The sequence below is a fragment of the Erythrolamprus reginae genome, chromosome 13 (genome assembly GCF_031021105.1).
Source record: "Erythrolamprus reginae isolate rEryReg1 chromosome 13, rEryReg1.hap1, whole genome shotgun sequence".
Taxonomy (NCBI): Eukaryota; Metazoa; Chordata; class Lepidosauria; order Squamata; family Dipsadidae; genus Erythrolamprus; species Erythrolamprus reginae.
In genome coordinates, this window is record NC_091962.1 from 4,269,715 (window position 1) to 4,294,673 (window position 24,959).

General features: G+C 46.1%; 1 protein-coding gene across 1 annotated transcript in view; it reads right to left on the reverse strand.

Annotated features, from left to right (window-relative positions):
• NRXN2 (neurexin 2) overlaps positions 1–24,959 on the reverse strand; it is a 619,785-nt gene that overhangs the window by 72,080 nt on the left and 522,746 nt on the right. The window contains exon 15 of the mRNA XM_070766693.1: positions 4,769–4,940. Within this exon, the coding sequence (XP_070622794.1) occupies positions 4,769–4,940 (172 nt within the window). The remainder of the gene's footprint in view (positions 1–4,768; positions 4,941–24,959) is intronic.

Consider the following 24,959-nt stretch of genomic DNA (forward strand, 5'->3'; position numbering starts at 1 on the left):
GTCTCAACACCCAGGATGCCTGCACCAACGTTTTCCCCAAAATGGCAGCTGAGCAACCTGCTTTGCAGCTCGACCCCCCAACTCAGGCTAGGTAAAAAGAGCATTTCTTCCATAGATTGGGAGGAGAAATAAATGCTCAGGTTCAAAATAATCAATAAGGTGCCTTCAGAAGTTGTGGGTGCTGCATCACTGGAGGTTTTGAAGAAAAGTCTAGACAGCCACCAGTCTGAAGTGGTGCATTATATCCTGCTTGAGCAGGAGGAGTAGACTAGAAGGCCTCTAGGGTCCCTTCCAGCTCTATTTGAATGACTGATTCATTCTGCACCGAGACTTTTGTGTGGCTGCAGGACTGCTTGACACAAATGCAGCTTAGCCAGCTGCGGTATGGAGGACTTCCTTTTAAGGAGGGAAGAATATCCACATAAGTAAATGTTCCATGGTTGTGCCCCGATGCAAAGTTGGACGGATCCACATTACATCTCTGCAACTCCCAGAGAAGCTGCCCTGAAGGCAGGAAGAGGCTTTCAAGGCATAGTTCAGCACCTTGGACAGCTGCTCCATTCAGCACCTTGGACAGCTCTGAGATGGCAGTGGATCTGCTTAGCCAAATAGGATTCCTAGAGTGCCAAGGTAGAAATGGCAAATTCTGGTTATTTATTTAAAACACTAGCAACCGTATACCCATGCTTCGCTGCGAAACTGAACTCCTTAGCATGGAATAGAACGTCTAAACTCCCAGCCCGCAGGTCAGATGAGTCAGGTTCTGGCCATGTCCACTGGCAGTTGGAACAGAGTTCTTTTCAGGTGGGGGGGGAGTAGAACGCCTAACTCCTCAGCATCAGAGCATGTTAATAATAATATAAGAAATAACTAATGATCTGAGGGTCATTTCGAAAAATCCTTTTTTAGGAGCACTTAGAAGCCAAGAGTAGCACATGTGCCAAGTTTCAACATTGTAGGCATTAGGGTCTTGGAGATGCATTCCTGATGGTGAGTGGTGTTTCACACAAACACACATATATATTTGTATTGGGGGAATTCTGGGAGTCGAAGTCTGCAAATCTTCAATCTGTGCAACTATGAGAAGTTGCTCGGGATGCAGAAACAATCAAGGCCCCTGCATGGTTCAGCACCTTGGACAGCTCTGGGATGACAGAGATGTCTAGCTGAGTAGGATTTCCAAAGTGCCAGATGGCGAATTTTTGTCATTTATTTGAAACACTTGTATTGCGGGTCCCAAACCTTGGCAACTGTCATACCTGAGGACTTCCAGAATTCTGGGCGTCGCGGTCCACAACTCTTAAGTCTGCACAAGTATCAGAGCAGCTCTACTCTGGAGGCAGGAACGGGCTTGGGCAGCTCTGGGATGACTAACAGAGGATCTGTCCAGCTGGCTAAATGTCTACAGGGATTCTCAATCAACCAAGTTGTGGTTGTCCACAAGGTGCTTTCTTGTTTGGCTCGAAGACATTTCGCTTCTCACCCAAGGTGCTTCCTCCAAGCAGCCTCAAGGACTCTCGGAAATAATACTATTTATTTATTAATTCAATTTATTTGTTTATTCAATTTCCATGCTGCCCTTCTCCTGAGACTCAGGGAGGCTTACAACATGTTACTACTAACATGTAATACTTGCAGTCTTGTGGTCATTAATACTAATGACCAAATGACTGCAAGGACTATAAATCCTTCCCTCTTCCACCGTTCAGTCAGAACGGAAGACGCTTCTTGGATGAGAAGCGAAACCTCTTCAAAAAACCAAAAAAACCCCCACCAAAGCGCAGTTGCCTTTTGGGATGACCATTTGAGCAGGAGTGGAGACGGGTCAAATTCCGGTTATTTATGTGAAACAAACGTACGCAGCCACCCGTCTTGAAAAATCCCTGCAGCTGGATTAGGTGAGGCTGCATCAAACTGACTCACGGCGAGGCGAGCAGGATGGCAGAGGCACTTGAGAGGTGACACACACACGTGTGTGTGTGTGTGTGTGTTGTGTATCTACGAAAACCTGGCAAATCCCAGCTGGGAAGAAGCCCTCCCTGCCTTGCTTTGCCTGCAAGCGATGACCTCAGTTAGATGGGCTTCCTTCCGCCTTGAAGTTTCCGGAGGGAGCAGCAAACCAGGGCAACGGTGTGTGATTCAAACACCCCCCCCCCCAAATAGATTCGGGAGAAGGGATTAATCTGGCCAGGGCCTAAGGCAACCTTCTAATTTCACGCCGGCACCTTCCAGCTACCCGAGTCACCTGGTTTGATTCAGCGAAGGTTGGAACCGTCCCGTTGCCCGAAAAGAGGATTCCCCAAGGAACGCTTAATGGAACGGAAGGATGGGAGGAAGGACGCCGCGAGACGGCTCGTCCAAGATCTACGGGGTAGAAATATTCCGCATTGGAGAGGAGGAGGAGGAGGAGGAGGAATTGCCTGCTCTAGAGAAGCCAGAGGTCCCTATCGGTTAAAGATCTCTCTCCTCTCGGCATCCTTGACTTCTCCCCGTCCATATTTCCCTGGAGATGACCTCTCCTTTTTGCCCACCCCTTCCTTGCCCTCGCTTATCTCCCTGCGGCTCTTTCATGACGCCCAGCCGCTGCAAGGAAAAAGCTAGATGAGAACGCGGCACGCAGGGGGTCACACGCGCTCGCACGCCACTGCTTGCTGAAAAGAGATGCAACAATGTCTTGAAAATGTCACGACGGAAAGGATGTCAAGGACTCCCATCATCAACGGGAGGGGGAAGGCTTAGAGAAACAGGGAGATGGGGGAAAAGAGAATACGGGCCTTTTCATTTCAGCTACAGCAGACGGACTTTCTTGGTGGGTGGAGGGATCTGTGGAGCACTTTTTCTCGGCCTTGTCAACTTTAAGATGGGAGACTTCAACTCCCAGAAATCTCCCTGGGAGCTGAAGTCCACCTGAATGGGGAATTCTGGGAGTTGAAGTCCATTCAAATGGGGAATTCTGAAAGTTGAAGTCCACCTGATTAGGGAATTCTGGGAGCTGAAGTCCACCTGAATGGGGAATTCTGGGAGTTAAAGTCCATTCAAATGGGGAATTCTGAAAGTTGAAGTCCAACTGATTGGGGAATTCTGGGTGTTGAAGTCCATTCAAATGGGGAATTCTGAAAGTTGAAGTCCACCTGATTAGGGAATTCTGGGAGCTGAAGTCCACCCAAATGGGGAATTCTGGGAGTTGAAGTCCATTCAAATGGGGAATTCTGAAAGTTGAAGTCCACCTGATTAGGGAATTCTGGGAGCTGAAGTCCACCCAAATGGGGAATTCTGGGAGTTAAAGTCCATTCAAATGGGGAATTCTGAAAGTTGAAGTCCAACTGATTGGGGAATTCTGGGAGTTAAAGTCCATTCAAATGGAGAATTCTGGAAGTTGAAGTCCACCAGATTAGGGAATTCTGGGAGCTGAAGTCCACCTAAATGGGAATTGAAGTCCACAGTGGTGCTGCAACAGTCATGTGTGAAAAACAATCACAAGTCACTATTTTTCAGTGCCGTTGCATGTTGGAACGGTAACTAAAGTTAAGTGATTGTTAAGTTGTTGAGCCAAAGACTCCCTTCACAGGGTTTTGGCACCACATGGGGCAAATGTGCAATTAGATGATTTGGGCTTCAGAAGAGGGGCTTCCTGGGGGTGGGTGGGATAGAAGTTGGTGGATACTGTGAGGGGCACAAGAACCAGCAGAGAACGAAAAGCCGTGAAGATTTTAAGCAAACCGTTCCCAATGGAAACAGAATGACTCATCCTCAAAGTTTCTACTCGTCCAAGACAGATTCATGGCTTTCCATAAACCCGGGGTGGCATGGTGGGTTGGGCTAAGATGACCTCTAAGACCCCATCTACCTAATCCGTTCTGTGACTTCAAGCGAGAAGCCCGCCTCAAGGCTGTATCCTTACAGCAGTTGGAAGGGAACGACCTCTGCAAGTTGCTCTGTTGGCGAATGTGATTGGTGACACACCCTGATGGGTGGGATGGAGGAAACAGGGTCATAATTGGGGCATAAATTACGTAGGGTCAGAGCTGGCTTCACTTGGGAACCTGTGGACATGATGCTCTGCATAAATAACTGGATTCCTTTGGAAGTTTGGCTTGAGGCTCACGATTTAATCAGGGCATCCGTCGGAACCCTGGCAGCCCGAATAAGATAGGTAACTTTGGGGTGGGTGGGGGGGAATGTCACCCTTTTAGCCACATGTCCATCTCGGTAGACAATGCCCGAGCTTCTCCGAAGGAACACAGAACCCACTAATTCCCTGATCAGGCCCAAGACTGAATCCTGAGTGGTGCCATTCGCTGAACTGATGGGAAGGGGAGGAATTAAAATAATAATAATAATCCTAACTATCCTGCAGATAGGAGAGAGGTTTCTAGATTGAAATTTACGGAGGGAGGGGGGGCAGAGAAAAGATTTTGGGTGCGATTTCCAGCCCCTTCCGAGAAAGTGGGACCATTTAAAGAAACAAACTTTCCTGCTGGAAATGCTTCAGAAGGGGTAAGATTGGCTCAAGACCTCTGCCCTATTGAAGGAAAGTTTCCTAAGCCCCCATCCTTCATCCTTCCGATTCCTTGGCTCACGGAACATCTGGAAAGCCCAGGAGATGCCCAGGAGAATGCCAGGGCAGCTGCCCACTACCTGCTACTGCCCCCTCCTCCCTCCCACCTCTGGCAGAAAGGAAGACAGGTTCCAACCTCCGCTGTTGGGGTGGGGAGGGGGGAAGAGAGAGAAGGGGGGTGATGGCAGCCGCTGCATTGTGGTCCCCTACCTGCCGGGTATCGTTCGTTGATGGGCCAGTTGTCCACCTGCAGCGTTGCGTTGCCGCCGCTCCGGGTGAAACGGACCACGTGGTACTTGCCGTCGTTCACCATGGCGTTGCCCTCCTCGATCGTGATGTCATCCGTGCCCACGTTGAAAATGACGCCCACAGTCCCCTGGTCCTGCAGAGGGTGGCGGGAGGGGGGAGGAAGAAGGGACGGAGGGAGGAAACAGAAAGGGAATTGGGTCAAGGGTCTCCAAAAAGCAAGGGAAATCTCCAGACGGATTGCAGAAATTCTGGTGTTCCTCCCCCCTCCACACAAACTAAAGAAATCCTGTAATATTACGACCGGCTTTGTGGGGCTCATCACCAGCAGTCATCACCTGAATACCAATTTATTCAATTTTAGAAGTGCTACTTCTCCAAGAGCTCAAGTAGATAGGAATAGAACGGAACAGAATAAATAGAGAATAGAATAGAATAACATACAGAATAGAATAGAACAGAAAATAAATAGGAATAGAATAATATATAGAATAGAATAAATACACTGCTCAAAAAAATTAAAGAGAAGACTTAAAAAAACGCAATATAACTTTAAGTAAATCAAACTTCTGTGAAATCAAACTGTCCACTTAGGAAGCAACACTGATTGACCATCAATTCCAAATGCTGTTGTGCAAATGGAATAGTTGTGCAAATGAAATATTCAATGAGAATATTTCATTCATTCAGATCTGGGATGTGTTATTTGAGTGTTCCCTTTATTTTTTTGAGCAGTGTATATAGACTAGACTAGAGTACAATAGAATAGCATATAGCATAGAACAGAACAGAAAATAAATAGGAATAGAATAGAATAGAATAGAATCCTTTATTGACTGGACACGTTAGGAATTCTTCTCCAGTGCAGAAGCTCACAGCGTACATATAAACAGCAAGTAATAGATAAGAAATCATAAGTTACCATGATTAAACATGTTACAAGCAACAACTGATAAATCGTAAGAAACCAGACGAGACGAGAGTAGGAAAGATGCGAAGACGGACAATGCTGTGAGAATTAGTTGTTCAGCAGGGTGTTGGCAGAGGGGAAACCTATTTTTATGCCTGCCTGTTTTGGCGTGCCATGCCTATAGCGCCATCCCAAGGGGAGGACCTGAAACAGTTTAGGATGTGAGTGGTGTGTAGATATTTTCTCAGGCCCTTTTCTGAATCCTGTAGTATTCAGGTCTTCCATGGAAGGCAGGCTGGTTGTGATGTTTTTTTCTGCAGTCCTGGCTATTCATTGAAATATCTCTCTCTCTCCTGCCTGGCTGCAGAGCCAAACCAGACAACTACCGAGGTGCAAATGGTGGTCTCCATAGTTCCTCTTTAGAACTGGATCAGCGGCTCCTGGAGCGGTCTGAGCTTTCTGAATTGGCGCACGAAGAACATCTTCATGTCCAGTCAACGAAGCAGTGGAAGTGATGTGCCGGTGCCTGGAGGCTGTTGGGGCCTGGATGGGTGTCAACAGACTCAAACTCAATCCAGACAAGACAGAATGGCTGTGGGTCTTGCCTCCCAAGGACAATTCTATCTGTCCATCCATTATTGACCCCCTCAGAGAGGGTCCGCAACTTGGGCGTCTTCCTCGACCCACAGCTCACATTAGAGAAACATCTTTCAGCTGTGGCGAGGGGGGCGTTTGCCCAGGTTCGCCTGGTGCGCCAGTTGCGGCCCTATTTGGACCGGGAGTCATTGCTCGCAGTCACTCATGCCCTCATCACCTCAAGGCTCGACTACTGTAATGCTCTCTACATGGGGCTACCTTTGAAAAGTGTTCGGAAACTTCAGATCGTGCAGAATGCAGCTGCGAGAGCAATTATGGGCTTCTCTAAGTATGCCCATATTACTCCAACATTCCGCAGTCTGCATTGGTTGCCGATCAGTTTCCGGTCACAATTCAAAGTGTTGGTTATGACCTATAAAGCCCTTCATGGCATCGGACCAGAATATCTCCGGGACCGCCTTCTGCCGCACGAATCCCAGCGACCGGTTCGGTCCCACAGAGCTGGCCTTCTCGGGGTCCCGTCAACTAAACAATGCCATCTGGCCGGACCCAGGGGAAGAGCCTTCTCTGTGGCGGCTCCGACCCTCTGGAACCAGCTCCCCCCTGAGATTAGGATTGCCCCCACCCTCCTTGCCTTTCGCAAACTCCTTAAAACCCACCTCTGCTGTCAGGCATGGGGGGACTGAAACATCTCCCCCTTGCCCATGTTGTTTTGGTGTTAGATTGATTGTGTGCTTGTTTTTTAATATTCTGGGGTTGTTTTTTATGAATTTTTTAGCTTAAATTGTAATTTTTTAATATTCTGGGTTGTTTTTTATGAAATTTTTAGCTTAAATTGTAATTGGATTGGTGGGTATGGGATTTGTTATTATGTATTGTTTTTACCTTGTTGTGAGCTGCCCCGAGTATGCGGAGAGGGGCGGCATATAAATCTAATAAATCAAATCAAATTAAATCAAATCTTCTTTTGCGCCTTTTTAATGTGTGGGTCTGTGTGTGGGTCGGTGTGTGTGTGTTATAGCAGTATATCCCTCACCTACTGCACAGCGACAACTCTGTAAAGGTACACAGGGCTTAGAAAGCGGCAAAAATTGGTCCAAAGTCATTTGGTGAATTTCCACAGCAGAAATTTATTTATTTATTTATTTATTGGATTTGTATGCTGCCCCTCTCCGTAGACTCAGGGCAGCTAACAACAGTAATAAAAAACATCATGTAAATCCAATACTAAAAACAACTAAAAAAATCCTTATTATAAAACTAAACATCCATACAAACAAACATACCATGCATAAATTGTAAAGGCCTAGGGGGAAAGAATATCTCAGTTCCCCCATGCCTGACAGCAGAGGTGGGTTTTAAGGAGCTTACGAAAGGCAAGGAGGGTGGGGGCAATTCTAATCTCTGGGGAGAGTTGATTCCAGAGGGTCGGGGCCGCCACAGAGAAGGCTTTTCCCCTGGGCCCCGCCAAGCGACATTGTTTTGTTGACGGGACCCGGAGAAGGCCCACTCTGTGAGACCTAACCGGTCGCTGGGATTCGTGCGGCAGAAGGGGGTTGAAATCGAAGCTGGATTTCTCCAACGCTTCGTCCAGCTTTTTAAAACTTGTACAGGTCATCCTTGACCACAACCGAGCCCAGAATTTCCATTGCTAGGCGAGGCAGGTTCGACAGCACGATTCACTTAACAACCAGAGTCATTCGCTTCACAGCTGGGGCCACAAAAGGTGGCAAAACGGAGCATAGCTCCTGGCTTAGAAACTGCCTCGCCTGGAGTTGTGTTCCATTTTGCAATCTTTTGCGGCCACAGTTGTGAAGCGAATGACTCCGGTTGTTAAGTGAATCATGCTGTCGTTAATCGAATCCGCCTTCCCCACCCACCCATTTTGATTTTGGGGTTTTTTTGGAAGCCGGCTGGGAAGGTTGTAAAGGGTGATCACGAGACCTCGGTGGGACACTGCAACAGTCATAAGTACATGCCAGGGGCCAAGTGTCTGAATTCTGATCATGTGACCATGGGGATGGTATAATGGTCGTAAGTTTGAAAACCAGTCATAAGTGGCTTTTTCCATGGCTGCTGTAATCTTGAAATGGTCATTAAATGAATGGTTGCCAATCAAGGATTACCTGTATGTATCTATTTTTAATATTTTTTTATCTATCTATCTATCTATCTATCTATCTATCTATCTATCTATCTATCTATCTATTATCTATCTATCTATTATCTATCTATCTATTATCTATCTATCTATTATCTATCTATCTATTATCTATCTATCTATCTATCTATCATCTATCTATCTATCTATCTATCTATCTATCTATCTATTATCTATCTATCTATCTATTATCTATCTATCTATTATCTATCTATCTATCTATTATCTATCTATCTATCTATTATCTATCTATCTATCTATCTATCTATCTATCCATCCATCCATCCATCCATCCATCTATCTATCTATTTATTAGATTTGTATGCTGCCCCTCTCCAAAGACCCCTAACAAAACCATTTTTATATATTCTATCCCAGAGGTCTCCAACCTTGGGCACTTCAAGACCCACTGACTTTAACTCCCAGAATTCTGGGAATTGAGGTCCACAGGTCTTAAAGTGGCCAAGGTTGGAGACATTCTATTCTATTCTATTCTATATCTATTCTATTCTATTCTATTCTCCCCCTTTCCTTCTTTCCTTTCCTTTCCTTATTTCTATTCTATTCTATTCTATTCTGTTCTCCCTTTTCCTTTCCTTTCCTTATTTCTATTCTGTTCTGTTCCATTCCATTCCATTCGGAAAGAAAAAAATAATAAATTTAAATTAAAAGAAAAAACTCAAACACAAACTTACAGGAATTGGTTTTTTTTAAAAAAATATTTTGACATGTTCTGCTGTTAATCAGCCAGACTTTCTTTCTGCATGAAGCCGAAGTAGGAAGCATTTAAATTTCTATCTTTTGTTTTCTCTACATATCAGCCAGATATTCCCTGCCCACCCCTCCACCCCGGTCTTCTTGATATCTGTCAAACTGACAGTGGCCCAGATTTGTGGATTTCATGTTTGGGGGTAGTAGGCTTAAGACTGGGGTCTTCCTCCAAACGATTATCTTTCCAGTTGAGATGAAAATAGCATTAGCAATAGCGTTTAGATTTATATACAGTATTCATTGTGCTTTTACAGCCCTCTCTAAGCGGTTTACAGAGTCAGCAAATTGCTCCCATCAAAACTTTTGCCAGACCCATCCTCGAATATAGCTCATCTGTTTGGAACCCATATCGCATCTCAGACATTAACACCCTTGAAAATGTCCAGAAGAGCCCTTCACTCCTCACACGAAATAGAAGACCCTATGAGACTAGACTTTCAATCCTGGGCCTAGAAAGTTTAGAACTAAGACGCCTTAAACAAAATCTAAGTATTGCCCACAAGATCATATGCTGCAACGTCCTGCCTGTCGGCGACTACTTCAGCTTCAACCACAACAACACAAGAGCACACAACAGATTTAAACTTAATATTAACCGCTCCAAACTTGACTGTAAAACATATGATTTCAGTAACCGAGTTGTCGAAGCGTGGAACTCATTACCGGACTCCCTAGTGTCATCCCCAAACACCCAACACTTTACCCTTAGATTATCTACGGTTGACCTATCCAGATTCCTAAGAGGTCAGTAAGGGGCGAGTACAAGTGCACTAGAGTGCCTTCCGTCCCCTGTCTATTACTCTCCTATATTCTCCTATATCTCTTCTTCTATTCTTTCATTGATATGTTCTATTCCTATATCTTCTTTTCTATTATTTCTTAGATATATTTACGATGAGTATCTCCTCTATAACCTTCATCATGTATTTTACTATGTGCATATTGATATATATTCACTAAACCCTCATTGTGTATTGACAAAATAAGTAAGTAAGTAAGTAAGTAAGTAAGTAAGTAAGTAAAGTAAGTAAGTAAGTAAGTAAGTAAGTAAGTAAGTAAATAAATAAATAAATAAATAAATAAATAAATAAATCTGGGTCCTCATTTGACCCAGCTGGGAAGGATGGAAGGCTGAGTCAACCTTGAGCCGGTGTTGAGATTTGAACTGCTGAACTACAAGCTAGAAGTTAGCTGAAGTAGCCTGCAATGCTGCACTCTACCTACTGGGCCACCCGGGCTCTTTAATGTCCAGGCTCACAGCTTCTTTGGCAGCTGGAAGTGGGGGAAATTGGTCTGTATCAGCCTGCTGCACTGGGAATAACTGGGATTTAGTCTAGCCCAGGATAAAAAGATTTTTTTTTTAAAATACATAAACCAGGATTTGGATTCTTTGACAAAAGGGGGCATCTGATACCTCTGAAACAAAGCCAACTGCCCGAAATAGGATTCGGTCTCCCCAAAGCCATGTAGAGGAGGCGAATTGAGGGCGACCGATCTCTCCCCTCCACCCTCACACAGCAGCAGCACAACACGACAACCGGCCAGCTGCACAGGGCCGATAAGCCCAGCCCTTGATCTCATCCATAAGCACCTCTGGCAATTAAAAAGGAAGTAGCTAAATCTCCCTGCGTGGGGCGTATTTTAAAAGATTAAACCCTTGTTCTTAAACGGGTCTTTGGCTGGAGTTAAAAAAGGCCGGGATGAATCCTTCCGGTTCGAAAGCTCTCCAAGGTTGTGGTTTTTTTTCCCCAAACGGTGCCAGAAGCTAAGGAAGCAGCCAAAGTCGGGGACTCTGAGTTGAAAACGAAGAAGGCCGGTTTCTTACATTTCCATACAGGCCCTAAATATTGACGGACACTCCTTGGTCTGAAGGAAAGGACTTCTTCCCAAGAAACATCGGGGCCGGAACGTGAGCTTTGCACTGCTAACTGTTCTGCCGGGCTTCACGTCACGAGCCCCCAATTAAGTGCAAAGGTAGGAATTCAGACACACACACACTTGAAAAGTCAACAGCACTGTTTTTACCGAAAGTAAAATAGAAGCAAAACACCCTTTTTGGTAGTCAAAGGGCTCGCCTTCAAAGCAACAGACTTGAATGCTGTGAAAAGCCGTAAACAAACACAAAGCAAATAACAAGTAGTTGTGAAGACGTCACAGCCACTCTTCTTCAAACGTTTTCAACTCACAAACGTGACTATGGTTTAGCGTAAGAGTCCTGGTATCAATGCAAAGAGAGTCCTTGGAGAATCCTGAGAGGAAAGACACGTCCTCATTCACCGAACGGATAAACTTCCACGCCCAGAGGCCAGAACACTGACAATTTAACAGCAGCCCCAATTCAAATTTCAAGTTTTATTGGATTTATATGCCGCCCCTCTCCGAAAACTCGGGGCGGCTAACAGCAATCATAAACAGTATACAATAAAAATCCAATACTAAAAGCGAATTAAAAACCCCTTAATATATAAAACCAAACATACATACAAACATACCATGCAAACAATTGTAACGGCCTAGGGGGAGAAGAAATCTTAATTCCCCCATGCCTGGCGGCAGAGGTGGGTTTTAAGTAGCTTACGAAAGGCAAGGAGGGTGGGGGGCAATTCTAATCTCGGGGGGGGAGTTGGTTCCAGAGGGCTGGGGCCGCCACAGAGAAGGCTCTTCCCCTGGGTCCCGCCAAGCGGCATTGTTTAGTTGACAGGACCCGGAGAAGGCCGCTGGGATTCGTGCGGCAGAAGGCGGTCCCTGAGATAATCTGGTCCAGTGCCATGAAGGGCTTTATAGGTCATAACCAACACTTTGAATTGTGACCGGAAACTGATCGGCAACCAATGCAGACTGCGGAGTGTTGGTGTATGAACATGGGCATATTTAGAGAAGCCCATGATTGCTCTCGCAGCTGCATTCTGCACGATCTGAAGTTTCCGAACACTTTTCAAAGGTAGCCCCATGTAGAGAGCGTTACAGTAGTCGAGCCTCGAGGTGATGAGGGCATGAGTGACTCTGAGCAGTGACTCCCGGTCCAAATGGGGTTGCAACTGGTGCACCAGGTGAACCTGGGCGAACGCCCCCCTCGCCACAGCTGAAAGATGTTTCTCTAATGTGAGCTGTGGATTGAGGAGGACGCCCAAGTTGCGAACCCTCTCTGAGGGGGTCAATGATTCTCCCCCCAGGGTAATGGATGGACAGATGGAATTGTCCTTGGGAGGCAGGACCCACAGCCACTCCGTCTTGTCTGGGTTGAGTTTGAGTTTGTTGACACCCATCCAGGCCCCAACAGCCTCCAGGCACCGGCACATCACTTCCACTGCTTTGCTGATTGGACAATTAGTCTAACCACACCCAGCCATAGGTGAACTCCCTTATTTCCTGTATTATTTATGCAGTTGCTCTTTCCTAGACATTGCCCTGCATCTGTGCACATCAATGAAGGTCTCTCCATTTGAATCCAGTGAGGATAACGATGATGAATTACTCCCTAATGGGCTGTCTGCCATGACCCCCTCTGAGGAGCCCATTTCACTTTCACTCTCTGCTTCAGACGCTTCGCTGTCAGAAGCAGTCGGCAGTAAAACTGGCCTCTGACACTGGGAGGATTCACCCACATCCAGCCCCACAGTCCTTGGGGCAGGAGCTGGCCCAGAGCCAACCACAACACTAAGGATGCGGACAAGCTTTTTGTGTCTGGGACTGGCTTTTTTTTCTTGCAGACTTTTCATGACCCAACTAGGTAACATTATCAGTGCCAGTAAGGAGTGGTTTTTGCTGTCAGTTTTGGTCTTAGAGATTCTTTGTTTGAGCTGTTTACTGATGGCCCTTTGGCAGTAAGGCCACGCCTGGAATGTTGCATCCAGTTTAGGTCACCACATTACAAAAAAAAGATGTTGAGATTTTGGAAAAGTCTTTGCTGAGACTCTAGAAAGAGTGCAGAGAAGAGCAACCAAGAGAATTAGAGGACTGGCGGTTAAAAGAATAGAGGGAGGAGATGAAGTTAGAGGGAAGGAAGTGTAAATAAAAGGGAACAAAACAGACCTGATAAATAACAGCATAAAATAGGTGCAAAAATAGGATATTGATTCATGATCGACTGGATAAAAATGTACAACTATGCATGTTATTGATATGTTTTAAGGTACAGTGGTACCTCTACCTACAAATGCCTCCACTTACAAACTTTTCTAGATAAGAACCGGGTGTTCAAGATTTTTTTGCCTCTTCTCAAGAACCATTTTCCACTTACAAACCTGAGCCTCCGAAACTGTAACTGGAAAAGGCAGGGAGAAGCCTCTGTGGGGCCTCTCTAGGAATCTCCTGGGAGGAAACAGGGCTGGAAAAGGTGGGGAGAAGCCTCCGTGGGGCCTCTCTAGGAATCTCCTGGGAGGAAACAGGGCCGGAAAAGGTGGGGAGAAGCCTCCGTGGGGCCTCCCTAGGAATCTCTTGGGAGGAAACAGGGCTGGAAAAGGCGGAGAGAAGCCTCCGTGGAGCCTCTCTAGGAATCTCCTAGGAAGAAACAGGGCCAGAAAAAGTGGGCCTCTCTAGGAATCTCCTGGGAGGAAACAGGGCCTCCACCCTCCCTGGAGTTTCCCCAATCGCACACATTATTTGCTTTTACATTGATTCCTATGGGGAAAATTGCTTCTTCTTACAAACTTTTCTACTTAAGAACCTGGTCACGGAACAAATCACGTTCCTAAGTAGAGGTACCACTGTATATATATTGATGTATACATGGAAACTGTGGAGAAAAAATTGAAAAAAACTTTTACAAAAAAAAATTAGAAAGAAAGAAAGAAAGAAAGAAAGAAAGAAAGAAAGAAGGCAGGCAGGCAGGCAAGAAAGAAAGAAAGAAAGAAAGAAAGAAAGAAAGAAAGAAAGAAAGAAAGAAAGAAAGAAAGAAAGAAAGAAAGAAGTAAGGAATGAAGGAAGGCAGGCAGGAAAGAAGGAATGAAGGAATGAATGAAGGAAGGAAGGCAGGCAGGCAGGAAAGAAAGGAAGGAAGAAAGAAGGAAGGAAAGAAGGAAGGAAGGCAGGAAAGAAAGAAAGAAGAAAGGAAGGAGGGCAGGCAGGCAGGAAAGAAAGAAAGAAAGAATGCAGGCAGGAAGGCAGGAAAGAAAGAAGGCAGGCAGGCAGGCAGGCAAGAAAGAAAGAAAGAAAGAAAAAAGAAAGAAAGAAAGAAAGAAAAAAGAAAGAAAGAAAGAAAGAAAGAAAGAAACCTGGAAATGATCCCTACAAAATTCTTTAAGGAAAGCTGCTCCATGCTGGAGGTAAACGAGAGAGCCTAGAGAAGCTGGCAAGATCCAAGAGAGGATTCCTGTTCCTGCCCAGTCCGGGTTTTGGGGGGACAGGGGAGAAGGAAGAGGACTGGGGCTCCACCATTATCACTTGCAGCATCGACTCCCTGTTAATCCCGGTGCAGCTGCTGACCGACAACGGCGCCAACTTCATTTCCTGTGCAGCAGAATGGTAATTATTCCTGCCTTGCAGCTGACTGACTGGCTGGCTGGCAACCGGGGAGCCTGATGCCTTTGGCTGGAGGGAAGAAGTTGACGGCCAGCTGCGGGCACCAGGCCGGAGGCATCCAAGAGGGGCAGGATTTTGTCCAAGCAAGGGCTGGTTTCACTGTCCGTTCCTCTGCCAGTAGAAAGCGAGCGACACTATCCACTGTGCCAGAGGTTGGTTGCAACCATGGAGCAAGTCTGAACGGGTCTGGCTGGATTGGGCTCCGTTAGCTAAAGCAGAAGTTAGCTTCGGCATTGGCCCAGCATGCAGGCAGTCCTCGATTTACGACCACAAATGGAGCCCAACGAGACGTTAAGGGAGTTTTCTTGCCAGGGTTGTTAAGGGAATCACTGCAGTTGATGGAGTGAGTAACATGGGCGTTCAGTGATTTTGGCTCCCACCCCCTCCCAGTTGATGGTGCTTGTCGGAAGTCCGCCCAATATGAGCCAAAGTGGTGCAGTGGGTAGAATACAATACTGCAGGCCACTAAAACTGACTGCTAGTTCTGCAGGTCAGCGGTTCAAATCTCACCACTGGCTCAAGGTTGACTCAACCTTCCATCCTTCCGAGGTGAGCTGTTCTGTTCGGGTCTATTTGACCCGAAACGAAGTTTGGAACCTTGTAAAAAATTTTCCCTGCATATCTGAAACTTGAAATTACATGACTTTGCCTCATTTGAGGGGTTCTTTCTATGAGTATTTTTTTTTTTGGTTGCTTAGCTTTTGCTGGGTGCAATGTCTCTACACTTACTTACTTACTTACTTACTTACTTACTTACTTACTTACTTACTTACTTACTTACTTACTTACTTACTTATTGGATTTGTATGCCGCCCCTCTCCGCAGATTCAGGGCGGCTAACAACAATAATAAAACAGCATATAATAATAATCCAATACTAAAAACATTTAAAAACCCATTATTATAAAAACCAAGCATACATACAGACATACCATGCATAAAATGGTAAAGGCCTAGGGGGAAAGAGTATCTCAGTTCCCCCATGCCTGGCGGCAGAGGTGGGTTTTAAGCAGCTTACGAAAGGCAAGGAGGGTGGGGGCAATTCTAATCTCTGGGGGGAGTTGGTTCCAGAGGGTCGGGGCTGCCACAGAGAAGGCTCTTCCCCTGGGTCCTGCCAAGCTTCATTGTTTAGTTGAGGGGACCCGGAGAAGGCCCACTCTGTGGGACCTAACTGGTCGCTGGGATTTGTGCAGCAGAAGGTGGTCCCTGAGATAATCTGGTCCGGTGCCATGAAGGGCTTTATAGGTCATAACCAACACTTTGAATTGTGACCGGAAACTGATCGGCAACCAATGCAGACTGCGGAGTGTTGGTGTGACATGGGCATATTTGGGGAAGCCCATGATTGCTCTCGCAGCTGCATTCTGCACGATCTGAAGTTTCCGAACACTTTTCAAAAGTAGCCCCACTTGTACTTTTTCCAGATCTGTTTCACCCGGATTAAGAAAAAGGTTGATTTTAGCTACTGTAAGTATTTTTTTGAAGACCTATTGCATTGGTATACTAATGTGAACATGCTTGATCATAAACAAATAAAAAATGAAATGAAATATTAATGTTTATTTATTTTGCTCAGAAAAGGCCCCCCGGCTGTTTGCAATTAGGTTCACTTTCTATATAGAAATTGTTTTACTACCGTGTTTCCCCGAAAGTAAGACAGTGTCTTACTTTCTTTTTATCCCCAAAAGCCCCACTATGTCTTACTTTCGGGGTATGTCTTATATTGGAAAAAAATTGTCGAGCACACCGGGGGCGGGGTGGGGCCGGCTCCGCTCCGGCTGGCGGCGGAAGAAGCCAGGCCCGGGCGCTTGACTCCCGCGGCGCTCGCTGACCCAAGGCTTCGAGTCTTCGCCGGGCCGAATCAAGAGCACACCGGGGGCGGGGTGGGGTGGGGTGGGAAAAAGGAGGGCGGTCGGAGAGGCAAAGAGGGGGGGGAAAAGGGCGACGGTCCCTTTAAAGGGCTTTACCTGTCGGCGGCCTTGACCCGGTGGCGTAGGTGACCCGGACGTGGAAGTGGGAGGGGAGGACATGACCCGGAGGCGCATGGTGCGAGGGTCAATACGCCGCTACCCGTTCAAGTCTTCAATTTGCAGGTATCGAGGAAGTTTCGAGGGGGTCGCTTGGGGGAGGGGGAGGTCTGGCCGCAGGGCGTGTCTCGAGGCGTAATTCAGGCGGTGGCGGGAAGGAGGCTTCAGCGGCGGCAGTGACGGCTGCCGAGCGGCTCCTCCGGTGGGGTCAGCAGCCCATGTGTTGTTTTCGGAGGCTTCCCCCCTCCCGGCTGCCTCCTTGAGGAGGGGCGCGCGGGAGGCAGGGGTGGCCTCGAGCGGAGGCAGAACCGTTGCCCCGAGGCCGAGGGATTGGTCGCGGCCACCAGAGGGAGAGGCCCCGGCGCCTAATGCGCTCGGCTCTGCTGCTCCCGCCCAACCCGGTCCGCTTCCCTCCTCGCTGTCTCTTTGCTTTCTGTGTAAACGCGGTAACGGTGACCTTCTCGGGGGCTGCTGGCCAGCCGAAGGGTCGGTCCGGAGTTTCTCACTCTATGTACGGGCTGAGAACGCTTAAATAGACATTTATAAGGCTAAAAGAGGAATGGGACAAGATGGCGCGCAGCTAGATGAGAGGGAGGCGGCAATACCCCCGTGTTTCCCCGAAAGTAAGACGTATGTCTTACTTTCGGGGTACGGCTTATATCAGCCTACCCCCCGAAAACCCCCGATACGTCTTACAATCGGGGGTGTCTTACTATCGGGGAAACATGGTATGTAAAACACGAGTCTTCGGAGAGGGGCGGCATACAAATCTAATAAATAATAATAATAATTCTATGTTTGTTGTGAGCCGCCCTGAGTCCACGGAGAGGGTCGGCATACAAATCGAATAAATAAATAAATAAATAAATAATAATAGACCAGGCTGCAAGTTCCTAAATGGGAACAGAATAGCAGGGTTAAAAAGTGCTATTGCTAACAAGCTGTAAGCTGCCCTGAGTTTAAGGAGAAGGGCGGCATTAAAAAAATCGAATAAATAAATGAATGAATAAATAAATTACATGAGCCACGATTGCAGCAACCCTTGTAATTAAGAACCTGTGGCCAAGCGCCTGAATTTTGATCCCGTGATGACGGGGAGTCGTCAGAGGGAAAAATGATCCCGAGTCACTTTTATTTTCCCAGTGACATCGTCACTTCAGTCACTAAATGAACTGTCGTAAGTGGAGGACGGCAAGGATGGCGGTTTTAAAATGCAAAACGGAATCCTCACACGGAGAGCGGACTGAATCTGTTCAAATCACGGGTCTAATAGAACCCAGGGCCTTTTCCTCCCCTGCCCAGCCACCTCCAGAGTTTGAAGCCAACTTTTTTCATCAGTCCATGACTCAAGGCCGGTTCTTCCTTGTGAGCAATGGGGCTTTTTGGGGGGGGGGGGGAGTGGGTTTACAAAGAGCTCCAGCTGTCACCCTACACCAGGAGTTGGCAACCTTAAACACTCAACCTTAAAATCGAACAAAAGACTCACAAAGATCCTAACCAGAAGCCTCCCACTCAATTCTGGAGCCGACCGGAAGTAAGGTTCCCCCACCATAGAGTCTCCTCCTAGCATGGCGTCCTTTTGCCTTTGCTGACTAGAGGTTTGGTTCCCCCACCATAGAGTCTCCTCCTAGCATGGCGTCCTTTTGCCTTTGCTGACTGGAGGTCTGGTTCCCCCACCATAGAGTCTCCTCCTAGCATCGCGTCCTTTTGCCTTTGCTGACTAGAGGTTTGGTTCCCCCACCATAGAGTCTCCTCCTAGCATGGCGTGCTTTTCCCTCTACCTGTCCTAATGGTAAGCACTATCAATTGTGGAGCTGACCAGAAAACCCACCCCTCACCATATAGTCTCCTACGGGCATGTCCTGCTTCCCCCCTCTCCCCCTAACCGGAAGCTCCTCTCAAAATTGTGGTGCCAACTGGTGACTAGGAGATGCAGCAGAGGGATGAAAGAGCCACATGCGGCTCCAGAGCCTCAGATTGCTGACTCCTGCCTTAAAGCAACAACCAGCACTTGGCAGAGGGGCTAAATCGCCAACCAAGCCAAATCTTGCGCTGACACACTCAGATCAGGGGTGAAATGTTCCCGGTTCGGCTGTGCCTGCTGGTCATTGGAGAGCCGGTAGTGACGGCACCGCGAGGCTGTCTGGATTCGGGTTCTTTTACCCTTTGCACATGTGCAGAACGCAATGTCGTCTGGCGGGCCCCAGGGGAAGAGCCTTCTCTGTGGCGGCCCTGGCCCTCTGGAATCAACTCCCCTGGAAATTAGAACCACCCCCACCCTCCTTGTCTTTCGTAAACTACTCAAGACTATACTGCCAGGCATGGGGGATTTGAGACACCTTTCCCCCAGGCTCTTTATATTTTATGTTTGGTATTTATTTTTATTTATTTATTTTGTCCAAAACACAATGAGGGTTTTAGTGGGTATATATCTATATATACATAATAAAATACATGATGAAGGTTATAGAGGAGATACTCATAGTAAAATATATCTAAGAAATAATAGAAAAGAAGATGAAGTAATAGAACGAATGAAAGAATAGAATAAGAGATATAGGAATAGAAGAAAGGTATAGGAGATATAGGAGAGCAATAGGACAGGGGACGGAAGGCACTCTAGTGCACTTGTACTCGCCCCTTACTGACCACTTAGGAATCTGGATAGGTCAACCGTAGATAATCTAAGGGTAAAGTGTTGGGGGTTTGGGGATGACACTATGGAGTCCGGTAATGAGTTCCACACTTCGACAACTCGGTTACTGAAGTCATATTTTTTACAGTCAAGTTTGGAGCGGTTAATATTAAGTTTAAATCTGTTGTGTGCTCTTGTGTTGTTGTGGTTGAAGCTGAAGTAGTCGCCGACAGGCAGGACGTTGCAGCATATGATCTTGTGGGCAATACTTAGATCTTGTTTAAGGCGTCTTAGTTCTAAACTTTCTAGGCCCAGGATGGAAAGTCTAGTCTCGTAGGGTCTTCTATTTCGAGTGGAGGAGTGAAGGGCTCTTCTGGTGAAGTATCTTCGGACATCTTCAAGGGTATGTATGTGTTGTCTGGTTTTAATATGATAGGGTTTTATATATTTCTTTTTAATATCAGATTTGTTTCACTATAATATTGTTTTTATCATTGTTGTGAGCCGCCCCGAGGCTTCGGAGAGGGGCGGCATACAAATCTAATAAATTATTATTATTATTATTATTGTTGTTATTATTATTATTATTATTATTTGTGCATGCGCAGAGGCAGCGAAGGGCTCCTCGTCACCAGCACTACCAGAACACTCCCGGTAACCGGCACGGGCGAGTCAGCGTGAGATTTGGCTTTGCACATGCGCCGGAACCAGATCTTGTGTGAGGACGCACGCGAAAGCGAGATTTCGGTCATTTTTGCCGATATTTTTGCTTTCGCACAGACTAAAAAGAGAGCCAAAGGTTCCTTACTAGGTCAGTGGAGAAAAAAAATGCACAACACTTTGTGCTTAACAGAACGCTTGGGTCAGCAACAAGCCATTTTTCTGTGGCATTTAAAACTGCTGCAGTTGTCTTGATTGGCCCCCGGGAAAAGAGGCACGTTTAATATCAGGGCCTTTAGTCTTGGCCCAGGAATTGCTGTCGGCTGCAAATCCGTCGAAAACAAAGCAGGATCTCTACGCAACGGGCACCTAGGGGGTGTGGGAATGGATATGTGTGAGAGTGTGTGTTTCTAAGATTGTGTCTATGTGCGGGGCATTATTAAAGGATTATTAACGCCGGTGATTGATGCCACGAGGTGGGAACAGCTGGCTTGCTGTGTGCTTGTGTTCTTTATTAGAGCTGTGCCTGTAATTATTGCATTAAACCCGGATTATTTCAGTCCTGGGACGCATGGGCTTTATTAACGCTGCCCCCTGCAGGTCAAGGAGGAGGTTGCAGAGGTGATCCTCGGGTCTGCAGGTGCTCAGACCGGACAACCATTTACAGGAAGTCCTTGACTTATAATAATTAATAATAATAATAATAATTTATTAGATTTGTACGCTGCCCCTCTCCCGAGGACTCGGGGCGGCTCACAACATCATAAACAGTGAACAAATCCAATTTTAAAATTATTATTATTATTATTATTATTATTATTATTATTATTATTATTAATCAGATTTGTATGCCGCCCCTCTCCGCAGACTCGGGGCGGCTCACAGCAATCGCCATACAATGTAAACAAATCCAATATTTAAATTAATTTTAAAACACCACAAGTTAAAACCAATCATACACATGCAATTTAAAACCCGTATAATAACATAAAATAATCACACAACAAATCAAACCATACACCAGCCTTGACAATTGCAGTGTGTGTTAGTTTCCCCAGCAAGAACAATTAAATCGCTGGAACACAGCTTTCCTCCAGAAATTGTGGGTGGTCCATCACTGGAGGTTTTTTTAAAAAACAAGAGAAGGGTCAGCCATTTGTCTAAAATGGTTGGGTTTCCTGCTTGAGCAGGGGGTTGGATTGGAAGATCTCCAGGATCCTTTCCAACTCTCGTTATTCCATTGTATATATTTTTCCATTTTTCAAGATTACCCTGCCAAGGTTGCTGGTGTTTCCATCTTTAACGGCAGTTTCCAAGTACCGGTAAGCTTTTACCTTCCACCGGTAAAGGGACTGAAGGAACCGGGGGAGGGAAATATCCAACAATCTTTTATAGCAAAACTTGTGGTTGGTCTATTGTCCACATTTCCGAAAGCGCATAAATCAATGAGAGATGAGAAATGGATTCAATTGCTGCTTTGACCTGCCAAGTTCGCTCTGGCAAGGAGGGGGGAAAAAAGGGAAAATTAAAATACTTTTAATATTTAATTTTTATATTAAAGTGAAGGGAAATTGCTCCGGCTGCAAAGCTGACATAGTAACAAAGAGCTCCATAAATATATTTTTTTAAAAATAAAATAAAATAACCGTAACCGAAAGAAGCTTTTAGTCAAATGGGGTTACTGTTTATTAGCTATATTAACTGTTTTTTCTTTTTTTAAAAAATTGCTTCCAGTCCAAGAGGAGGTTAAAAAGATACGATGGAAAGGAACTCAGGCTTCTGTCCGTATGCTTCCGGGCAGGCTTTTTGAGTCTCCAAAAACAGAACGGAAAGCTTCAACCGCAACAACACAAGAGCACTCAACAGATTCAAACTTAATATTAACCGCTCCAAACTTGACTGTAAAAAATACGACTTTAACAATCGAGTTGTCGAAGCGTGGAACTCATTACCGGACTCAATAGTGTCAACTCCCAACCTCCAACATTTCTCCCTTAGACTCTCCACAATTGACCTCTCCAGGTTCCTAAGAGGCCAGTAAGGGGCGTGCATAAGTGCACTAGAGTGCCTATCGTCCCCTGTCCAATTGTCTTCCCTTCCCTTATCTATCTATCTATCTATCTATCTATCTATCTATCTATCTATCTATCTATCTATCTATCTATCTATCTATCTATCTACATATATATGTATACATATATCATATATATTCTCTCCTTATCTCTTATATCATATATATCCTCTTTTTCCTTCTTTCTTTATATATATTACTTAATGCCTACTCTCTTCCATATGTATTGTATATTGGACAAAGAATAAATAAATAAATAAATAAATAAATTTTCAAATGAGAAATTAAGTTGGAAAATGGAGTGGATTGCAGGGAGGGGGAACACAACTCCGATGCAATTCTATGGGGCCAGCATCTGTTCTATTTTAATTCCCCTGTCTTGGCAATGTGACCAAATGGAGCTAATGTAGTACATTTCAAATTTCAGACACACACACACAAACACAAATGCAGAAATAACACGCGGGGAGAACAAGCAGAGACCCACACTTCCAAATACAGTGGTCCCTCTACTTACGAACTTCATTCGTTCCGTGACCAGGTCCTTAAGTAGAAAAGTTTGTAAGAAGAAGCAATTTTTTCCCATAGGAATCAATGTAAAAGCAAACAATGCGTGCGATTGGGGGGGAAACCAGAGGGAGGGTGGAGGCCCTGTTTCCTCCCAGGAGACTCCTAGAGAGGCCCCACGGAGGCTTCTCCCCGCCTTTTCCGGCCCTGTTTCCTCCCAGGAGATTACTAGAGAGGCCCCACGGAGGCTTCTCCCTGCCTTTTCCGGCCCTGTTTCCTCCCAGGAGATTCCTAGAGAGGCCCCACGGAGGCTTCTCCCTGCCTTTTCCAGCCCAGTTTCCTCCTAGGAGATTTCTAGAGAGAACCCATGGAGGCTTCTCCCTGCCTTTTCCAGCCTGTTTCCTACTAGGAGATTCCTAGAGGCCCCACAGAGGCTTCTCCCTGCCTTTTCCAGCCCAGTTTCCTCCTAGGAGATTCCTAGAGAGGCCCCACGGAGGCTTCTCCCTGCCTTTTCCAGCCCAGTTTCCTCCTAGGAGATTCCTAGAGGCCCCACAGAGGCTTCTCCCTGCCTTTTCCAGCCTGTTTCCTACTAGGAGATTTCTAGAGAGAACCCATGGAGGCTTCTCCCTGCCTTTTCCGGCCCTGTTTCCTCCCAGGAGATTCCTAGAGAGGCCCCACGGAGGTTTCTCCCCACCTTTTCTGGCCCTGTTTCCTCCCAGGAGATTCCTAGAGACGCCCCATTGAGGTTTCTTCCTGCCTTTTCCGGCCTGTTTCCTCCCAGCAGATTCCTAGAGGCCCCACGGAGGCTTCTCCCTGCCTTTTCTGGTCTGTTTCCTCCCAGGAGATTCCTAGAGACGCCCCACGGAGGTTTCTCCCTGCCTTTTCCGGCCTGTTTCCTCCCAGGAGATTCCTAGAGGCCCCACGGAGGCTTCTCCCTGCCTTTTCTGGTTACAGTTTCGGAGGCTCTGGTTTGTAAGTGGAAAATGGTTCTTAAGAAGAGGCAAAAAATATATATCTTGAGCACCCGGTTCTTATCTAGAAAAGTTTGCAAGTAGAGGCATTCGTAGGTAGAGGTACCACTGTATATATGCATCCTCCCAGGGTGAAATTCAATTCCCCCCCCCATCAGTTCTGTGGGCGTAGCTTAGTGAGCATGCACAGATAGTCTGTGATGACATCTGGGTGGGTGGACAAAGCTTCCTGTTGCTGCCACTACCAGTTTGCTTGATCCGGGGTGAACTGGTAGCAACCAGAGGTGGCTTCCTATCCATTCCAACCAGTTCTTTAGAACCGTTAGTAATTTGGCAATGACTTCCGTGGGGCACTGCCTTCTTGGATTTTGCTTCCCTCTTTGATTAGTGAAATCACCTGAACTAAATGAATCCGAGGGCTAACTCAGACGCGGTATTCTGCTGGCTCCTACCAGTTCAGGTAAACCTTTAATAGCGACTAGTAGTAGAAACATAGAAACATAGAAGACTGACGGCAGAAAAAGACCTCCTGGTCCATCTAGTCTGCCCTTATACTATTTCCTGTGTTTTATCTTAAGATGGATATATGTTTATCCCAGGCATGTTTAAATTCAGTTACTGTGGATTTATCTACCACGTCTGCTGGAAGTTTGTTCCAAGGATCTACTACTCTTTCAGTAAAATAATATTTTCTCATGTTGCTTTTGATCTTTCCCCCAACTAACTTCAGATTGTGCCCCCTTGTTCTTGTGTTCACTTTCCTATTAAAAATACTTCCCTCCTGGACCTTATTTAACCCTTTAACATATTTAACTGTTTCGATCATGTCCCCCCTTTTCCTTCTGTCCTCCAGACTATACAGATGGAGTTCATGAAGTCTTTCCTGATACGTTTTATGCTTGAGACCTTCCACCATTCTTGTAGCCCGTCTTTGGACCCGTTCAATTTTGTCAATATCTTTTTGTAGGTGAGGTCTCCAGAACTGAACACAGTACTCCAAATGTGGTCTCACCAGCATTCTATATAGCGGGATCATAATCTCCCTCTTCCTGCTTGTTATACCTCTAGCTATGCAGCCAAGCATCCTACTTGCTTTCCCTACCGCCTGACTGCACTGTTCACCCATTTTGAGACTGCCAGAAATCACTACCCCTAAATCCTTCTCTTCTGAAGTATTTGCTAACACAGAACTGCCAATGCAATACTCAGATTGAGGATTCCTTTTCCCCAAGTGCATTATTTTACATTTGGAAACATTTGGAAAAATTTTGTAGCTTCCATCCAGGGCGAAACCGACATCAACAGAGTCCAGAACCCACCCCTGG